This window comes from Arachis hypogaea, chromosome 10, assembly GCF_003086295.3.
Source record: "Arachis hypogaea cultivar Tifrunner chromosome 10, arahy.Tifrunner.gnm2.J5K5, whole genome shotgun sequence".
In the NCBI taxonomy this organism is placed as follows: domain Eukaryota; kingdom Viridiplantae; phylum Streptophyta; class Magnoliopsida; order Fabales; family Fabaceae; genus Arachis; species Arachis hypogaea.
The window spans coordinates 57,341,108-57,355,125 of NC_092045.1; the positions used below are offsets into that span (position 1 = coordinate 57,341,108).

Here is a 14,018-nt window from a genome sequence, read left to right on the forward strand (position 1 = left end):
AAGGTTGTAGAATTCCTTTTTCTCCTTAATTGTTTCCAGCACTTAAATTGCATGATTGTCTTCATATTTTTTTTTTCTGTTTACATGTGTGTATGAATAAAGCATAGATTGAATCTTGATTTGCAACATGGTGCTGTGCCATTATGATTTCCAACTTGAGTTTTGTGAATTCAAAAAGCAATAAAGTATCATGATCATAAACAAACAAGGAATTAAAGAAGAATTTAGCATGTGCATAAAAGTATTGGAAAGCTAGTATGTTTGATTGTTGCTTAATTGCATTGGATTTTATTTAATTGAAGTTTTCATCTAGGACATTTTGTGAAATCTTTTGAAAATCATGAAAATCTTGAAGAAGCAAATACAAAATAAGGCAAGAAAAGAAAAAGGGAAAGAATGAGAAAGCTGAAGGCTCTGAGTACCAATGGCAATTTATTTGCTAAGTGCTTGTGGTGTTTATGTATCAGGCCAAATGCTTGAAAACAAAACACTTAGAAGTCAAGGCTAGGCTCAAGTGCAAAAGCACTCCCTCAAAGCTCAAGGTTCTGAGCATCAATGATTAGAGAGTCAAGAAAATAAACAAATGAGCTTAATGAAGTCCTCTAATTCAATGCTTGTGGTGCTTATGTATCAAGTGGTAATACTTGAAAACAAAGCATTTAGAAGTCGTAGCTTTGTTATTAACTCATGGGGTAAAGCACCCAAAAGGAGAAGCTAAAAAAAAAATCAAAAGCTTGTTTCAAGGAAGAATTATAAGAAAAAGATTTCATAAATTGAGTTAGATGGAAGCATCAATCATTTACATCTCTTCTGTAATTGTAGCATGCATTAAAAACTAGCTTACCATGAAAATTGAGTTGCTATTCTTCTTACCTTGGATTGTCAATCTCTATTGCATGATTCTTTTCTTGCTTGAGGACAAGCAAGGTTTAAGTTTGGTGTTGTGATGACAGGTCATCTTAGCCTAGTTTCACTAGTCTTTTTCCTTTGTTTTCAATAGGTTTTATGCATTCTTAGGCCACAAGTAAGCCATTTGAGTAGAAATTCATGTTTCCTTAGATTCAATCAACCATGGATGAATTGATGCATTTTCATGAGTTTTTTGTGCCATAATTGCTTATATATCAAGAAGAAGAATAACTCTCATGATTATAGCATAGCTTTGATACAATTGTTGATTGATGATAGGAGGAATAAAGCTTGGAAGGAGGTTGCAAGAAGATGAAGAATGCCCTGGAGAAGAACCAACGTTTGAGCCAACGTTTGACCTCAAACGTTGAGGCAAACGTTGGCTGAAGAAGAAACTCTTGGAAGGCAACGTTTGCGCCAACGTTTGACCTCAAACGTTGAGGCAAACGTTGGCGCCTCACAGCTTGAAGGGGTATACTTCCAACAAGAATAACTTGAGCTACAGAACTCCAAATGAGGTGATTCAAGAAGCAATGGAAAGTAGGAATCAAGAGCTTTCCAAGCGTATATGGCACTGCATGGTGGACACTAAAATTGAGGGAGAAAACTGCCCCGAAAATGCATAAACGAACATGGTGTCAACTTGCAGTAAGGCCAGCTGACCTCTGCACCTTCGACGGAGTATAACTCGAGCTGTGGAGCTCCAAATGATGCGCTTCCAACGGCATTGGAAAGTAGACATTCAGGGCTTTCCAACAATATATAATAGTATGGGGTGGACAATGCTTTTGAGCCTCCATAATCTGGCGTTTTCGACCACGTTTGAGGCAAATGTCGCCTCAAACGTTACACTACAAAAAAAAAGGCCTATGGTCACGGTAAAAAACCGTGACCATAGCTAGTGAAAAGGGTGACCATAGATCTAAGGTCACGGTTTTGGACCTATGGTCACGGTTTTTTACCGTGGCCTATTCTGCCGTGGCCATAGGTCTATGGTCACGGTTTTTTTTACCTATGGTCACGGTTTCTATGGTCACAGTTATAATTTTCAAATTCCGACACTTTGGGCCACGGTTTTTAACCGTGACCATAGGGAAATCTATGGTCACGCATAAAAACCGTGACCATAGCCATATCTATGGTCACAGTTTTGGCCGTGACCATAGCCTCTATGGTCACCCTTTCTTAAAACCGTGACCATAGCCTTATCTATGGTCACGGTTTTGGCCGTGACCATAGTCTCTATGGTCACCCTTCCTCAAAACCGTGACCATAGCCTTATGTATGGTCACGGTTTTGGCCGTGACCATAGAGCCTATGGTCACCCCTACGCAAAACCGTGACCATAGCCATATCTATGGTCACGGTTTTGGCCGTGACCATAGCCTCTATGGTCACCGTTACTCAAAACCGTGACCATAGCCATATCTATGGTCACGGTTTTGGCCGTGACCATAGCCTCTATGGTCACCCTTTGTTAAAACCGTGACCATAGCCTTATCTATGGTCACGGTTTTGGCCGTGAGCATAGCCTCTATGGTCACCCTTCCTCAAAACCGTGACCATAGCCTTATCTATGGTCACGGTTTTGGCCGTGAGCATAGCCTCTATGGTCACCCTTACGCAAAACCGTGACCATAGCCTCTATGGTCACCCTTACTGAAAACCGTGACCATAGCCTGTATGGCCACCCGTCTTCAAAACCGTGACCATAGAGCCTATGGTCACGGTTTTGGCCGTGACCATAGGTTATCTATGGCCACCCTATTTTAAAACGTTGACCGTAGCCTGTTTTGTTTTATGAGCTTTAATTTTTTTTTAAAGCATAATCACATCTCAAATTAATGATAATCACAAAATAAATCTAAGAACAAGAAATGTAAATCATAAAACTTTCATTATAAACTAGATATGTTTAGTTTTTAGTCTAACATAAATCAAAATAGAGTATAATGTATCCAATTACATGTAATACCGAGTAAAGTCTCTTTTCAAAAAGTACGAAACACATAAGAAAAATTACATTTAGATAACTAAAGTGTGAGACTCATCCCATGTGATATTTGTATAGAACATATTTTCTTCACATCATGTCTTCCTGCTAGCAAAAGAAATAAACATGTTAAAACAGAGAAAAATTGCTTATGATAATGCAATACATATGTAGCAAACTTTAATAAGTCAGTTAACTTAAAAATTTCAACTACTAAACAGCAAGGAGTATTTGCTAGGGTTTTGATGAGCCACATAACAAGAAAATCTTAGCCAAAACTTATACATACATGTCCCTCTTTATGTAAACAACAAAGTCCAATTGATATAAACCTACCTATAACACAAGCGACAAACCTAAATAATAATTGTTGAAAAAAAATTCTAAATTATATGCGGTACCAAACTTGTTAGCCTTCAACTTGTTAAACAAAAAATGCTTATTTGCTTTACTGTAGCGCATCATTCAACGGTTAAATATTGCATGCACTTAGCCCATCTTAAGAATTTTTTCTTGTGAGTGGTGAGGGATCAATAAAGAGGAGCTAAATTAATAAAGATGAGCACAAGATATAAAAAGTAAAACAACTAAAGTTTAGAACCAAAAATATAATGGTTTAGCCAATCAGCACAGTAAGTACCAAAACCATACTATTAATTTAACTACTTATTTTGAACAGCACTTACTTCGAAATCCTTTGATACATGGTTCGATCCAAGTGAAGGAGGAATGCTTCGCCGCGCATCATTTGGTGCACTACTCGCATCAGGTGGAGATTGTTGGGCGGCTTCTATCATTACTTGCACTTGTTCTGCACTCATACCAGGATTGACTTGTTGCAACAACGTTTTAATCAAGTTTGTTAAACCATCCAACTTGGAAGTTAAGTTAGTTTGATTTTTCTCCATAGTTGAAAACACTTCAGTATGTTGTTGTTGCATTTGTCGGATCTGCTTATCCTTTTTAAGAGAGGATTTTGTGACTGATCGACCATAGAAACGAACTCTACCATGTCTTTCCTTTCCAAAAACTGTTTGAACTGCATCATCATCACTGTATCCTGCTTGTTTCAAATTTTGAATATGATCCTATTACACACAAGTAGGACCAAAATAAGTTCATGCACCCAAATGCTTCAAAATAAAAAAATAACTAACACATTTCTGGTTTGGTGTACTTTTCTAAGAAACTAGACAACTCACAATCGTCTCTTGTGTTCCTGAATCAGTCTCTCCTTTTTTGTTTGTACGAGTTACAACAAACATCTCAGCTTGTGATGGATCTTCGTTGTCCTCTTTCTTTGCACGCTACAGAGAAACCACTAACATGTTACTAACTTAGACACTTTTCATAACATGAAAGATGCAAAAATACTTAAATGCACAGCACCAAAAAATACCAATTCAGCCCGCACTAACTCAAAACTAACTGGACCCATTCGATGATTCCATTTTTGCTTGGATCTGTTTTCACGATTTATGTCAGAAATAACCTACATTTTATTGCAATGTAAAAATACATAGAGTTAGTTAAATACATGATACCATCATTACAGCCAAGAAAGTTGTGAAAATAACTTACTTTGCTGATATCAAGCCTCCAAAATTGAACTAATTTTCGAAAATGCAGTTCAGGTATAGTCATTGGACGATTTTTCATCATCTCTCTGAATGAGCTGTATGGTGTATAGTGACATTTTTTTATGCGTTTCTTAAATTGCTTCCATGCTTCTCCGATGGTATCTATCACCCAAGGCTCAGCATCACTAGGAATGTTATATTTAGACTACGAAGAAACAACGAATTATGTTATTTTACCATACATGCTAAGCCTATTTGTGAACAATTTAAAAAGGAGAATGATCTACTCACCTTTGCATAATCCAACATTGAAGTTTTAGTCTCACTTGACACAGCTTGCCAATTAGTATATAATAAGGTGACCAAATTAGAGTTTCTTGCAAGTGTGCCCAAGAACCGACTAAATAGTTGAACTTGTGTCTTTGTTGGGCCTATGGGTCTGCCATTGTACCATGTTAACTCTATTGGAGTCTCCATGGCATGAATATGCTTGAGTTGGGTGGGACCACGAGCTTTTTTCCTTTTAGTACCTATTTCGAATATCACTACTAGAGAATATTAACAAGAATACTAATCTAATGAACTAATGAATAAAAGAGTAGACTAAATAAAAAAATTATGTTGCTGTCTATCACTATTTACTATTGAAACTAGGGACAAAAGCATTACCGTGTTGACTGTCACTACTATCCCCAACACTTGGATTGTGATCATCATTATCATATTCATATTCTTCATCGTTTTCGTCCAATGATATCCCATATTTTTTGAAGAATTCATCTAGAGTCATAGCTGGGATAAGAGACTCAATCTTGTGTTGTTCTTCTTCGTTGCCATCTTCTTCATTTGATTTCTTCATTAGCATCTTCTTATCGGTCGGCTTCTTGCTTTGACCGTCACCGTCATTGGAATTCATATTGGCTTTACCATCTTCCGCCTTTGAATTCTTCATTGGCACCTTCTTCCTAGTCAGCTTCTTCCCACCTAGGGCCTCATGTTCATTGGCTTTCATATTGACTACATGATTTTCTTCTATGGATTTCTTCGTTGGCATCTTGATTTGACCCTCATCTTCATTGATCACCTTGTCCTTGTTGTTTGTTATCTTCTTGGTTGGCATTTTGCTTTGACCTTCATCGCCAACTCTTGTCACCTTCTTTGTTGACATCTTGCCCTTTTTCCTTGTCTCATGTTTGCTACTATCCCCACATACAGCTAGAACATGTTCCCTTTTGATTTGAAATTGTTTCAGCAATGCATAAGCACTTGTGAATTGAATTTTTCCTGAATTTTTTACTGGACTCCTCATCTTCAAGGGACTTCTTTGTGACTCTATTTGTGAAAGGGTCCTGAGCCTTTTTCTTTTGGGATTTCCTTCACTGTTCATCCTACATCCAAAAAAGAGAGGTTCAATTAAGCATCAAGTTGATTCAATTGCAAAAAAAAAGATCAAAGAGATATAGATGAGAGGTCAAAATAAAGCATCAATATACATGAATGCAAAAGGGAAGGAAAATTAAATATCAACATATTTCAACAAACAAAGCATAAACATTTTCCAACACCTTATAGTCACTACATTTCAGCATCACTGTCGAACTCATCAGACTCTGTTTCTTTGTCTTTAGGTTTGATATTGTTCGGTGTCACATCAACAATAGTAGGTCGCACACCCTGTCTAACCAAGTCTACCTCACCAATTTCACTTAAGGGTATCGGACTATTCGCAGATTCATGTAGCTCTCCTATGTTAGGGTCAAATTGTAATTGGACACCCATGTTAAACAAGTCTCTTGGAACCGTTTTCATCACATAATGCTTTTGGGGAATATATGGATCTTTCACATAAAAGCACTGGTGTGCTTGGCTTGCCAACACAAATGGTTCATCTTGGTAACATCTTTTGTTGAAATGACGTATGTCAAACCATAATTATCTTCCTCAGCCATAAACCACTCACATTTAAATAACACAACTTTAAATTGGCTATAATAGTCTAACTCAACAATATCAATGATTCTACCATAATATCTTATATTGGCCTTGATTGGTTTTTTGTCCTTAACACTAGCAAAGCTTGTAGTTTCAGCCACCACAGTGACACCACTGTTTTGTGTTTTTCGCATCACTTCTCGCCGCTTAGTATGAAATCTGTACCCATTGACGACATAAGCAGAAAACGATTTTGCAACTTTATTTGGACCCTTAGACAACTGTCGTATCCAACCGGGAACATCATCCTTCATGGCACGTCCGGTAAACCATTCTATAAAGTCTTCATTTTGATCTTTAACAACGTTCCACTTTCGCTTCCGCTTGGCTTGCTTTTGTTGCTCACCATGTTCTCTACAAGGGATGTGTAATATTATGTAATACTATGCCAAAATTAGTCTAAGGGATAGAAGAAATGAGACGTGAAATTTTACCTCATGTAAGGCTCCACGTTAACGCAGTTGTTCAATACATATGCATTAGCTTGAAGGAGTGACTTCTCGTCCAGAATAATAAGTTGCCCTTTTTTTCCACCCAATGGACTTCCCTTGTTTGTGAACAAATTGGAATCAGGATCTTGGGTTGAAGTGCCTTCATCATTATTCCGAGATACTCTGTTGAATCTTGTTTTCACTCCCTCATGCAAATATCTTGAACAAAAAGTTAAACACTCTTCAGCCAAATAACCCTCTGCAATTGATCCTTCCGGACGACTTCTATTGCGAACATACCCTTTGAGTGTGCACATGTATCTCTCAATCGGATACATCCAGCGAAACTGGACGGGACCACCTAACCTTACTTCATTAGCTAAATGAATAGGCAAATGAACCATTATATCAAAAAAGGTTGGGGGAAAAATCCTCTCTAACTGGCACAAAGTCTCCACAATCTCTGACTCCAGACCATTAATCTCTTCTAAAGATATTTCCTTTTGACATAGCCGACGAAAAAAGGAACACAAGCGAACTAGAGGAACAGCAACATGATCTGGAAGAATGCTCTTGATTGGTATTTGCAACAGGTAATGCAACATGAAGTGAGCATCATGAGTCTTATAACCGTAAAGCTTTCTCTCTTCTTGTTGTACACAACGAGAAATGTTTGAAGCACTTCCATCAGGCAATTTTGTTTTCTTCAAAACACCACAAAAAATGGATTTCTCCCCTTTGGTCATTGAGAAGCATGCTCTGGCAAGTTTAGTTCTTTTGCCATCCTTCGTATTTGTTGGGTGAAGATCCTTTCGAATGCCCATCTCCTTAAGATCATAACGAGCCTTTGCATGGTCCTTCGTCTTTCCAGGAATATCCAATAAGGTACCAACTATACTATCGACTATGTTTTTTTCTATATGCATTACATCAAGGTTGTGCCTGATCATACAATGCTGCCAATATGGTAACTCAAAAAAGATTGATTTTTTTTTCCATTGGCCTTTACTTTTGTTTTGCGTTTTCCCAAAGGCATTATCTACTGACTTTAGCATATCCAGAACCTCTTCACCGGTTAACATTCGTGGTGGACCCCTGAATTCATTTTTTCCATTAAAAGATCTCTTGTTAGACCTCCATGCATGATCAGCTGGCAAAAATCTCCTATGGTCCATGTAAACTGTCTTTTGGCTATGTTTCAAATAACAAAAAGAAGTATCATGGTTACAACATGGGCAAGCCAACTTCCCTTTGGTACTCCAACCGGACAACATGGCATACGCAGGAAAATCATTGATTGTCCAAAGAAGAGCAGCATTCATTCGAAAAGTTTCTTTTTTAAAAGAGTCATACGTATCTATCCCTGACACCCATAGCTCCTTCAGCTCTTCGATCAATGGTTGCAAAAAGATGTCAATATTATTTCCGGGTGAACAAGGTCCAGGTATCAGTAAAGAGAGCATGCAATATTCTGGCTTCATGGACATCCACGGGGGAAAGTTGTACACCATTAAGACAACTGGCCATGTGCTATGTGACACATTCATAGTTCGAAAAGGATTAAAACCGTCACTTGCCAACCCAAGCCTCAAGTTGCGAAGTTCTTTTGAAAAGTTTGGGTACCGACTGTCGAAGTTCTTCCATGCTTGACCATCAGCAGGGTGCCTTATGAAACCGTCTTTCAGACGCTGCTCGTCATGCCACCTCAACGCCTCTGCTGTGTTTGGGCACATAAAAAGCCTTTTAAGCCTTGGTATTAAAGGAAAGTATCTTAGGGTCTTCGCAGCAACCTTATGAACTTTATTTGGAAGCGCAAAGTCATCTTCGTTGCCATCCGTAGTAGGAGTTGGATTATATCGAGACTCTCCACAGATACAACAAACTGAGTCATTTATGTACTCATTCCGATACAGCATGCAGTCATTAGGACATGCATCAATCTTTTCATAGTCGAGACCCAAGTCTTTAACCATATTCTTAGCTTTATTAAACGAAGTGGGAATATTCAAATCAGGTATAGCCTCTTTTAATAACTCTAAGAGGGAGGTAAAAGATGTGTTACTCCAGCCATGTAGACACTTCAAGTGGTAGAGACGAATGATAAACGATAGTCTCGAAAACCCAGTAGTACAATTCGGAAATAATTCTAAACCTGCTTCATCTACCAACTTATAAAATCGCTTAGCATCTTCATTCAGCCCGCTGTTTCCCTCTTCAGGATTTGCCATATCTCCGAATGCATGACGCAGCAACCCATCAATGTCATCAAAGCCGCCTCGATCATCCATGTCACTTCCCACAACTGTTGAGATTATTGGTTCCCCGTGATTGATCCATCTTTTATAACCTTCGACAAACCCGTAGCAAATAAGATGCTCATATACGGCATCTCGTTCACGCCAATAAGTGTTTCCACACTTTGCACACGGACACTGGATTTCTCTTCCAACCGGTTTTCCCATTGAGAAGGCAAACTCTAAAAAATTATTAACACCATCTATATACTTGTTCTCAAATCTTGGTGAATCCATCCAATCTTTTGATAGAGTATGATTAAACCTAACAACGTAAATATCTGATCTTACTAAACATGATCTAGTAGGTCAATTATAGTGACAATCTAGCTAGCATATACACCCTTACTACCTAAATAAATGGAAGAGCAAATTATTTTATATGACAAGTGTGATACAAACTTACTGCTTAGTTCCTTCATTTTGAGATGCCATATGAAGTTGTTATACACAGTGTCACAGCAACTAGTCAACTCCCTTTGTCTTTTACCAGTCCAAAAAAAATTATTCTGTATACAAAACAAAACAAAAAATTCAAGAGAAGCTAAAGAGCATTCAACAACTCTGTGATCCATCAAGGTTAAATGCATCACCTAAAATAAACAAAACAAAGTCAAAACTGCTTTATCAAGCTCCATTACCAGTGCAGCTAAAAATTTAACGCTTGCTGTCAACTTGGTCTTCACCTTTCTATTCTCCACTTGAAATCCATCTCCACCCTTATTACAAAGTGTAGAACTATTTTCCTGAAAGAAATTTAAGAGCTAGTGATATTTGAAGAGGAAGTAATGAATAAGAATTTAAATATGAATTTTGTCCTATATATGCTTGTCATATGATTCAAATTAGGAAGTCAGGCTATAAGTCTCTCTTTATGATTAACGGTTTTCTTTTTTTAATTCTGGAATCAATTTATTAATTGGAACATTTATTTTATTATAATAATTAATTATCATGGTGTTTAAAAGATAATCTTTAACTTACTAAAAAAAAAATTAATATTTACTTTTTAAAATACGAATATACATAATTTAAAAGAAATTAAAATTTATTATAAAACATAAATTAGACAAAAATTAAATACTAATTCATAAATATTATAAAATTTGGACTGAAAAATGCAAATACCAATTCAGCATTAGATAAGCATGAATGACATCAAGAGAATCATGACCAATCATTCCATTGTCACGGTAAGCATAGTAGCATAATAACAGCATGTAATCCCTTCATATAAACTCCATGTAAACTACATATAATCCCTTCATAAAAAACCCAACAAACAAACAAAGCTACATATAATCCCTTCAAAGAAACTCCATGTAAACTAACTCCACTGCCACCAAACAAAATAGAAATAAATGGAACACACTAAACATAATAAAACCTTGCACCAACATAATAAGTAAACTATCATTAACGGAAAACTATCTTCCACCTTTTTTCAAAATTTTCTTTAATGACAAGTCCTCCCTTTTTCTCCATAGCACCAAGAGCACTTGAGCCCTCCGTGGACCATCAATAAACTACAATGACAGCTACATTAGCATCCCACTTAATGTAATCTTCTAAGCCCATGATGCGGTCAACGAAAGCATATTATAACTAGAAATGATTGAGTGTGCTATGCTGTACAGAATTGCTAACAACCATAATTCCAAACTCATTAATGTTCAGGATTAAAGTGTGCTCCTTTTATTTTATCATTTTATTTTATTTTTTTCCCTGAGAATAGTATAACTTAAGTGAAGCTCAATGAAGTGGCAATGGTCCCTTTCAACTTTTAGCCATTACTCTCTACACATGTGGAAAGTGAAAAACTAGCTCATTTGAAGAATAGGGGAAAGACACAAACTTTAAGCACTCCATGTCTGAATATGAAAACTAAAATCCCAGATCTACATGCAATGTATCACCAAAACATCAAAAGGAAGCAAAGCATTTAAATAAAAAAGTATGAAATTGAAAGAGGATACAATGTACAACTCAAGTGTTGTAAAACAAAGAAGTAAAAAATAGAATGAAAATAAAGACAAAAGTTACTTTTTTAAAACACTCAGATAGGCATGAAAATGACAGATTTGGGAGACGAGAATAGAAGACTCATAATGAAGATAAAGGAAACTAAGCCAAAACCAACAAGCCCAACTGTGCAAACACACACCCCAACACACAACAACCAACCTGACTCAGAATACTATTATAAACAATACACAGATGATAAATATCAAGCTTTTGTCATAAAAAACAAGGGAAAATGATAACAGAGCTGAACCAATGGGAAGTGGCAAAGAACACAAACAGCTATGAAACAGCAGTTACTAATGTCTTGTACTTTACATGATAAATTTATCAACAAACAAATTTTTTAGATTAGTGCGTGCAAAGTTTCTCAATTTCTCCTGTGCAAGGGAGATGCAAACCAAAGAAACACATTCTTGGGTAATTAAAAAAACAGGAAGTAGATGCAAGAGAGATGCAAACCAAAGAAACTCAACCCTATAACATTGATAATGAGCCTTTGTTAAAGCCTTATACTCTAACTATCACTTTCAATACAGAGCACCCATTAAATAAAAAAAAGGGGTACCTTCAAATTCCAGTCTATGAACAGCGGCAATTAACCCCAGTTAAAGACAGATATAGATAAATATTTTTACAAAATTCTAACCAACAAAGAAATCAATAAGAAAAAATCAGAGTGTCAGGACTAACCAGTGCCAGGGGACTGGTCGTGAAGGCAGCTGCGCAACTCGACAGGGGAGGGTATGAGCTTCAGGAATTGTGGATGATAGGGGAAAGCTTCAAAAATTGGGGGTTTCTGCAAAATTGGGGTTCTCGATTAACGGTTGTAACATGAAAAGGGGGAATTGACAAGTTGAATCATGATAAAATCCTCACCTGGGTGGGTTCTTCCTTGATATTTCTCGGCTGTGCTCCCGCTCTTGGTTGGCGCGCTACCAAACTCAACTCGCGGGTTTCTGCAGAATTGGAGGGAAGTAACTTTACTTCATATTTTTCAGTAGAAAATAATAATTAGATATTTATAAACTGTAAATGCTTCTCAATAACAATCATGCAACTTGAACCAACAGAAAGCAAATGCATTGCAGAGGGCTTAGAAAACAAGTGATTCGATTTTAATATGCTTCACAAAACCTGTACCACTTTCTGTTACAGCAGAATATTAGACAATGCTATTTTCTACTCATAATACTTGAGAAATATTATGAAAATAATGTCATTTGCGTAACTAAGGTAAAAAACTAAAAATATAGTAATAAGCAAAAACAGAACATTTCATTGAACCAGGTCCAATTTTCCAAATTCCAACAAAGTTTCTTAGGAGCATAACAAATTCCAGCATTGTGAAGAAACCATGTGAAAGGTCATGCAATTCACACACAGCATAGTTGGAAGAACAAGATTTAAGATGCAAGAATCCAGCGTAAAAGCTAAAGAACACAGCACCAGACAAATCTGAAAAGCATGATACTACTCAATTTCCAAACATATTATAGAGTTCAAAACATCAAGAAGAACAAGATTCAAGATGCAAGAATTCAACGTAAAAGCTAAAGAACACACAGCACCAGACAAATCTGAAAAGCATGATACTACTCAATTTCCAAACATATTATAGAGTTCAAAACATCAAGAGACTATAAAAACCTGAAGAAGTGAGATTCTTACTGTTTATGCAGCAGCAGCAGTTAACAAGTTAACAAGTTAACACCAAGAGACTATAACAAGTTAACAACACACAACTACATAAATTAACACCAACCTAGTTAAGCAATAAAGCTACTGGGTCCATCAAAAACAACAATGACAACACGAACAGTTCTCGCAGTTACAGCAGCAGCCATAATCTTTAAAGGAAACCGGAAATCTACAAAAAATTATAATTGTGTTACCTAATTGAAAAAGAGCACAGGTATTAAATTGAAAAAAGAGCACAGCCCAAAACTCACAGTGTCAAAAATAAGAGCACAAACAATTGAAAAAACTTACCTAATTGCAAAAACTAAGCTACTTAAATTGAAAAGAAAAGAAAAGCAAGAAAAGAAACTCACTTGGAATGAGTAACTGGGTTCAGCATTGAGGGCTCCTGGAAAAATAGAAAAGGACAAAAGAAACCACGCATGAAATCGTGAAATCGTGAAAAAAACAATGAACCTTAAAAAACAAAAGAAATCGTGAAACCACGCATGAATTTGAACAAAAGAAAACCACACAGGTATTATCAATATAAAAAATTACTGAAACAATTGAAAACCCATGAAAAGAGCTTAACCTTTTTTTGTAGGTATCTGAACGCAATAGAGGTGAGGGATGCGACAGTGAGGGGTTGACAGAGTGAGAGGTTGAGAGAGTGAGAGGCACAGATGAGTGAGGGTTTGGGAGAGTGGGGGTTGAGAGAGTGACAGATCACAGACTGCGGCTGCGATTACGGTGGAGAGGGAGAGAGGATGAAGAGTGAAAGGAAGGGGTTACGTCGGATAGTGAGGGTTCAGAGCTGAGAGGGAGAGAGAGCCGAGAGTGGAACTTACAAGAGGGAAAGGAGAATTTTGGGAGCGGGATTGGGGATTTGGGGGGGGGGGGGGCGACGTCGTTCTGGGCTTCTGGGGAAAGGAATTAAAAAAAATTACAAAAAAATTGATTTTCGAAAAGGGGGGAGGGGAAAACGACGCCGTTTTGGACAGGGTACTCTATGGTCACCCTTTTTCAAAAAACCGTGACCATAGACCCTTTTTGGTCACTGTAAAAAACCGTGACCATAGACCCTTTTAGGCCACCCCTCAAAACCGTGACCATA

The 14,018-nt window shown here is 37.1% G+C and overlaps 1 protein-coding gene across 7 annotated transcripts; it reads right to left on the reverse strand.

Moving 5' to 3' along the window:
* Nucleotides 1-2,789: 2,789 nt before the first annotated feature.
* Nucleotides 2,790-13,787, reverse strand: LOC112715622 (uncharacterized). 7 transcript variants are annotated; one of them, XM_072204870.1, is made up of 12 exons: nucleotides 13,497-13,787; nucleotides 13,276-13,310; nucleotides 12,987-13,091; nucleotides 9,841-9,945; nucleotides 9,606-9,708; nucleotides 5,152-5,870; nucleotides 4,774-5,012; nucleotides 4,484-4,687; nucleotides 4,302-4,394; nucleotides 4,105-4,209; nucleotides 3,589-3,990; nucleotides 2,790-3,010 (listed from the first exon to the last, which is right to left on the reverse strand). In XM_072204870.1, exons 5-12 carry the CDS (start codon nucleotides 9,632-9,634, stop codon nucleotides 2,993-2,995), a joined length of 1,809 nt encoding a protein of 602 aa, XP_072060971.1. In that variant the 5' UTR covers nucleotides 9,635-9,708; nucleotides 9,841-9,945; nucleotides 12,987-13,091; nucleotides 13,276-13,310; nucleotides 13,497-13,787; the 3' UTR covers nucleotides 2,790-2,992. The 7 variants fall into 7 exon arrangements, with proteins under 7 accessions (XP_072060971.1, XP_072060972.1, XP_072060970.1 ...); XM_072204871.1 differs by having other exon boundaries at nucleotides 4,317-4,394; nucleotides 4,774-5,027; XM_072204869.1 differs by having other exon boundaries at nucleotides 2,790-3,007; nucleotides 4,774-5,027.
* Between the last annotated feature and the right edge of the window lie 231 nt (nucleotides 13,788-14,018).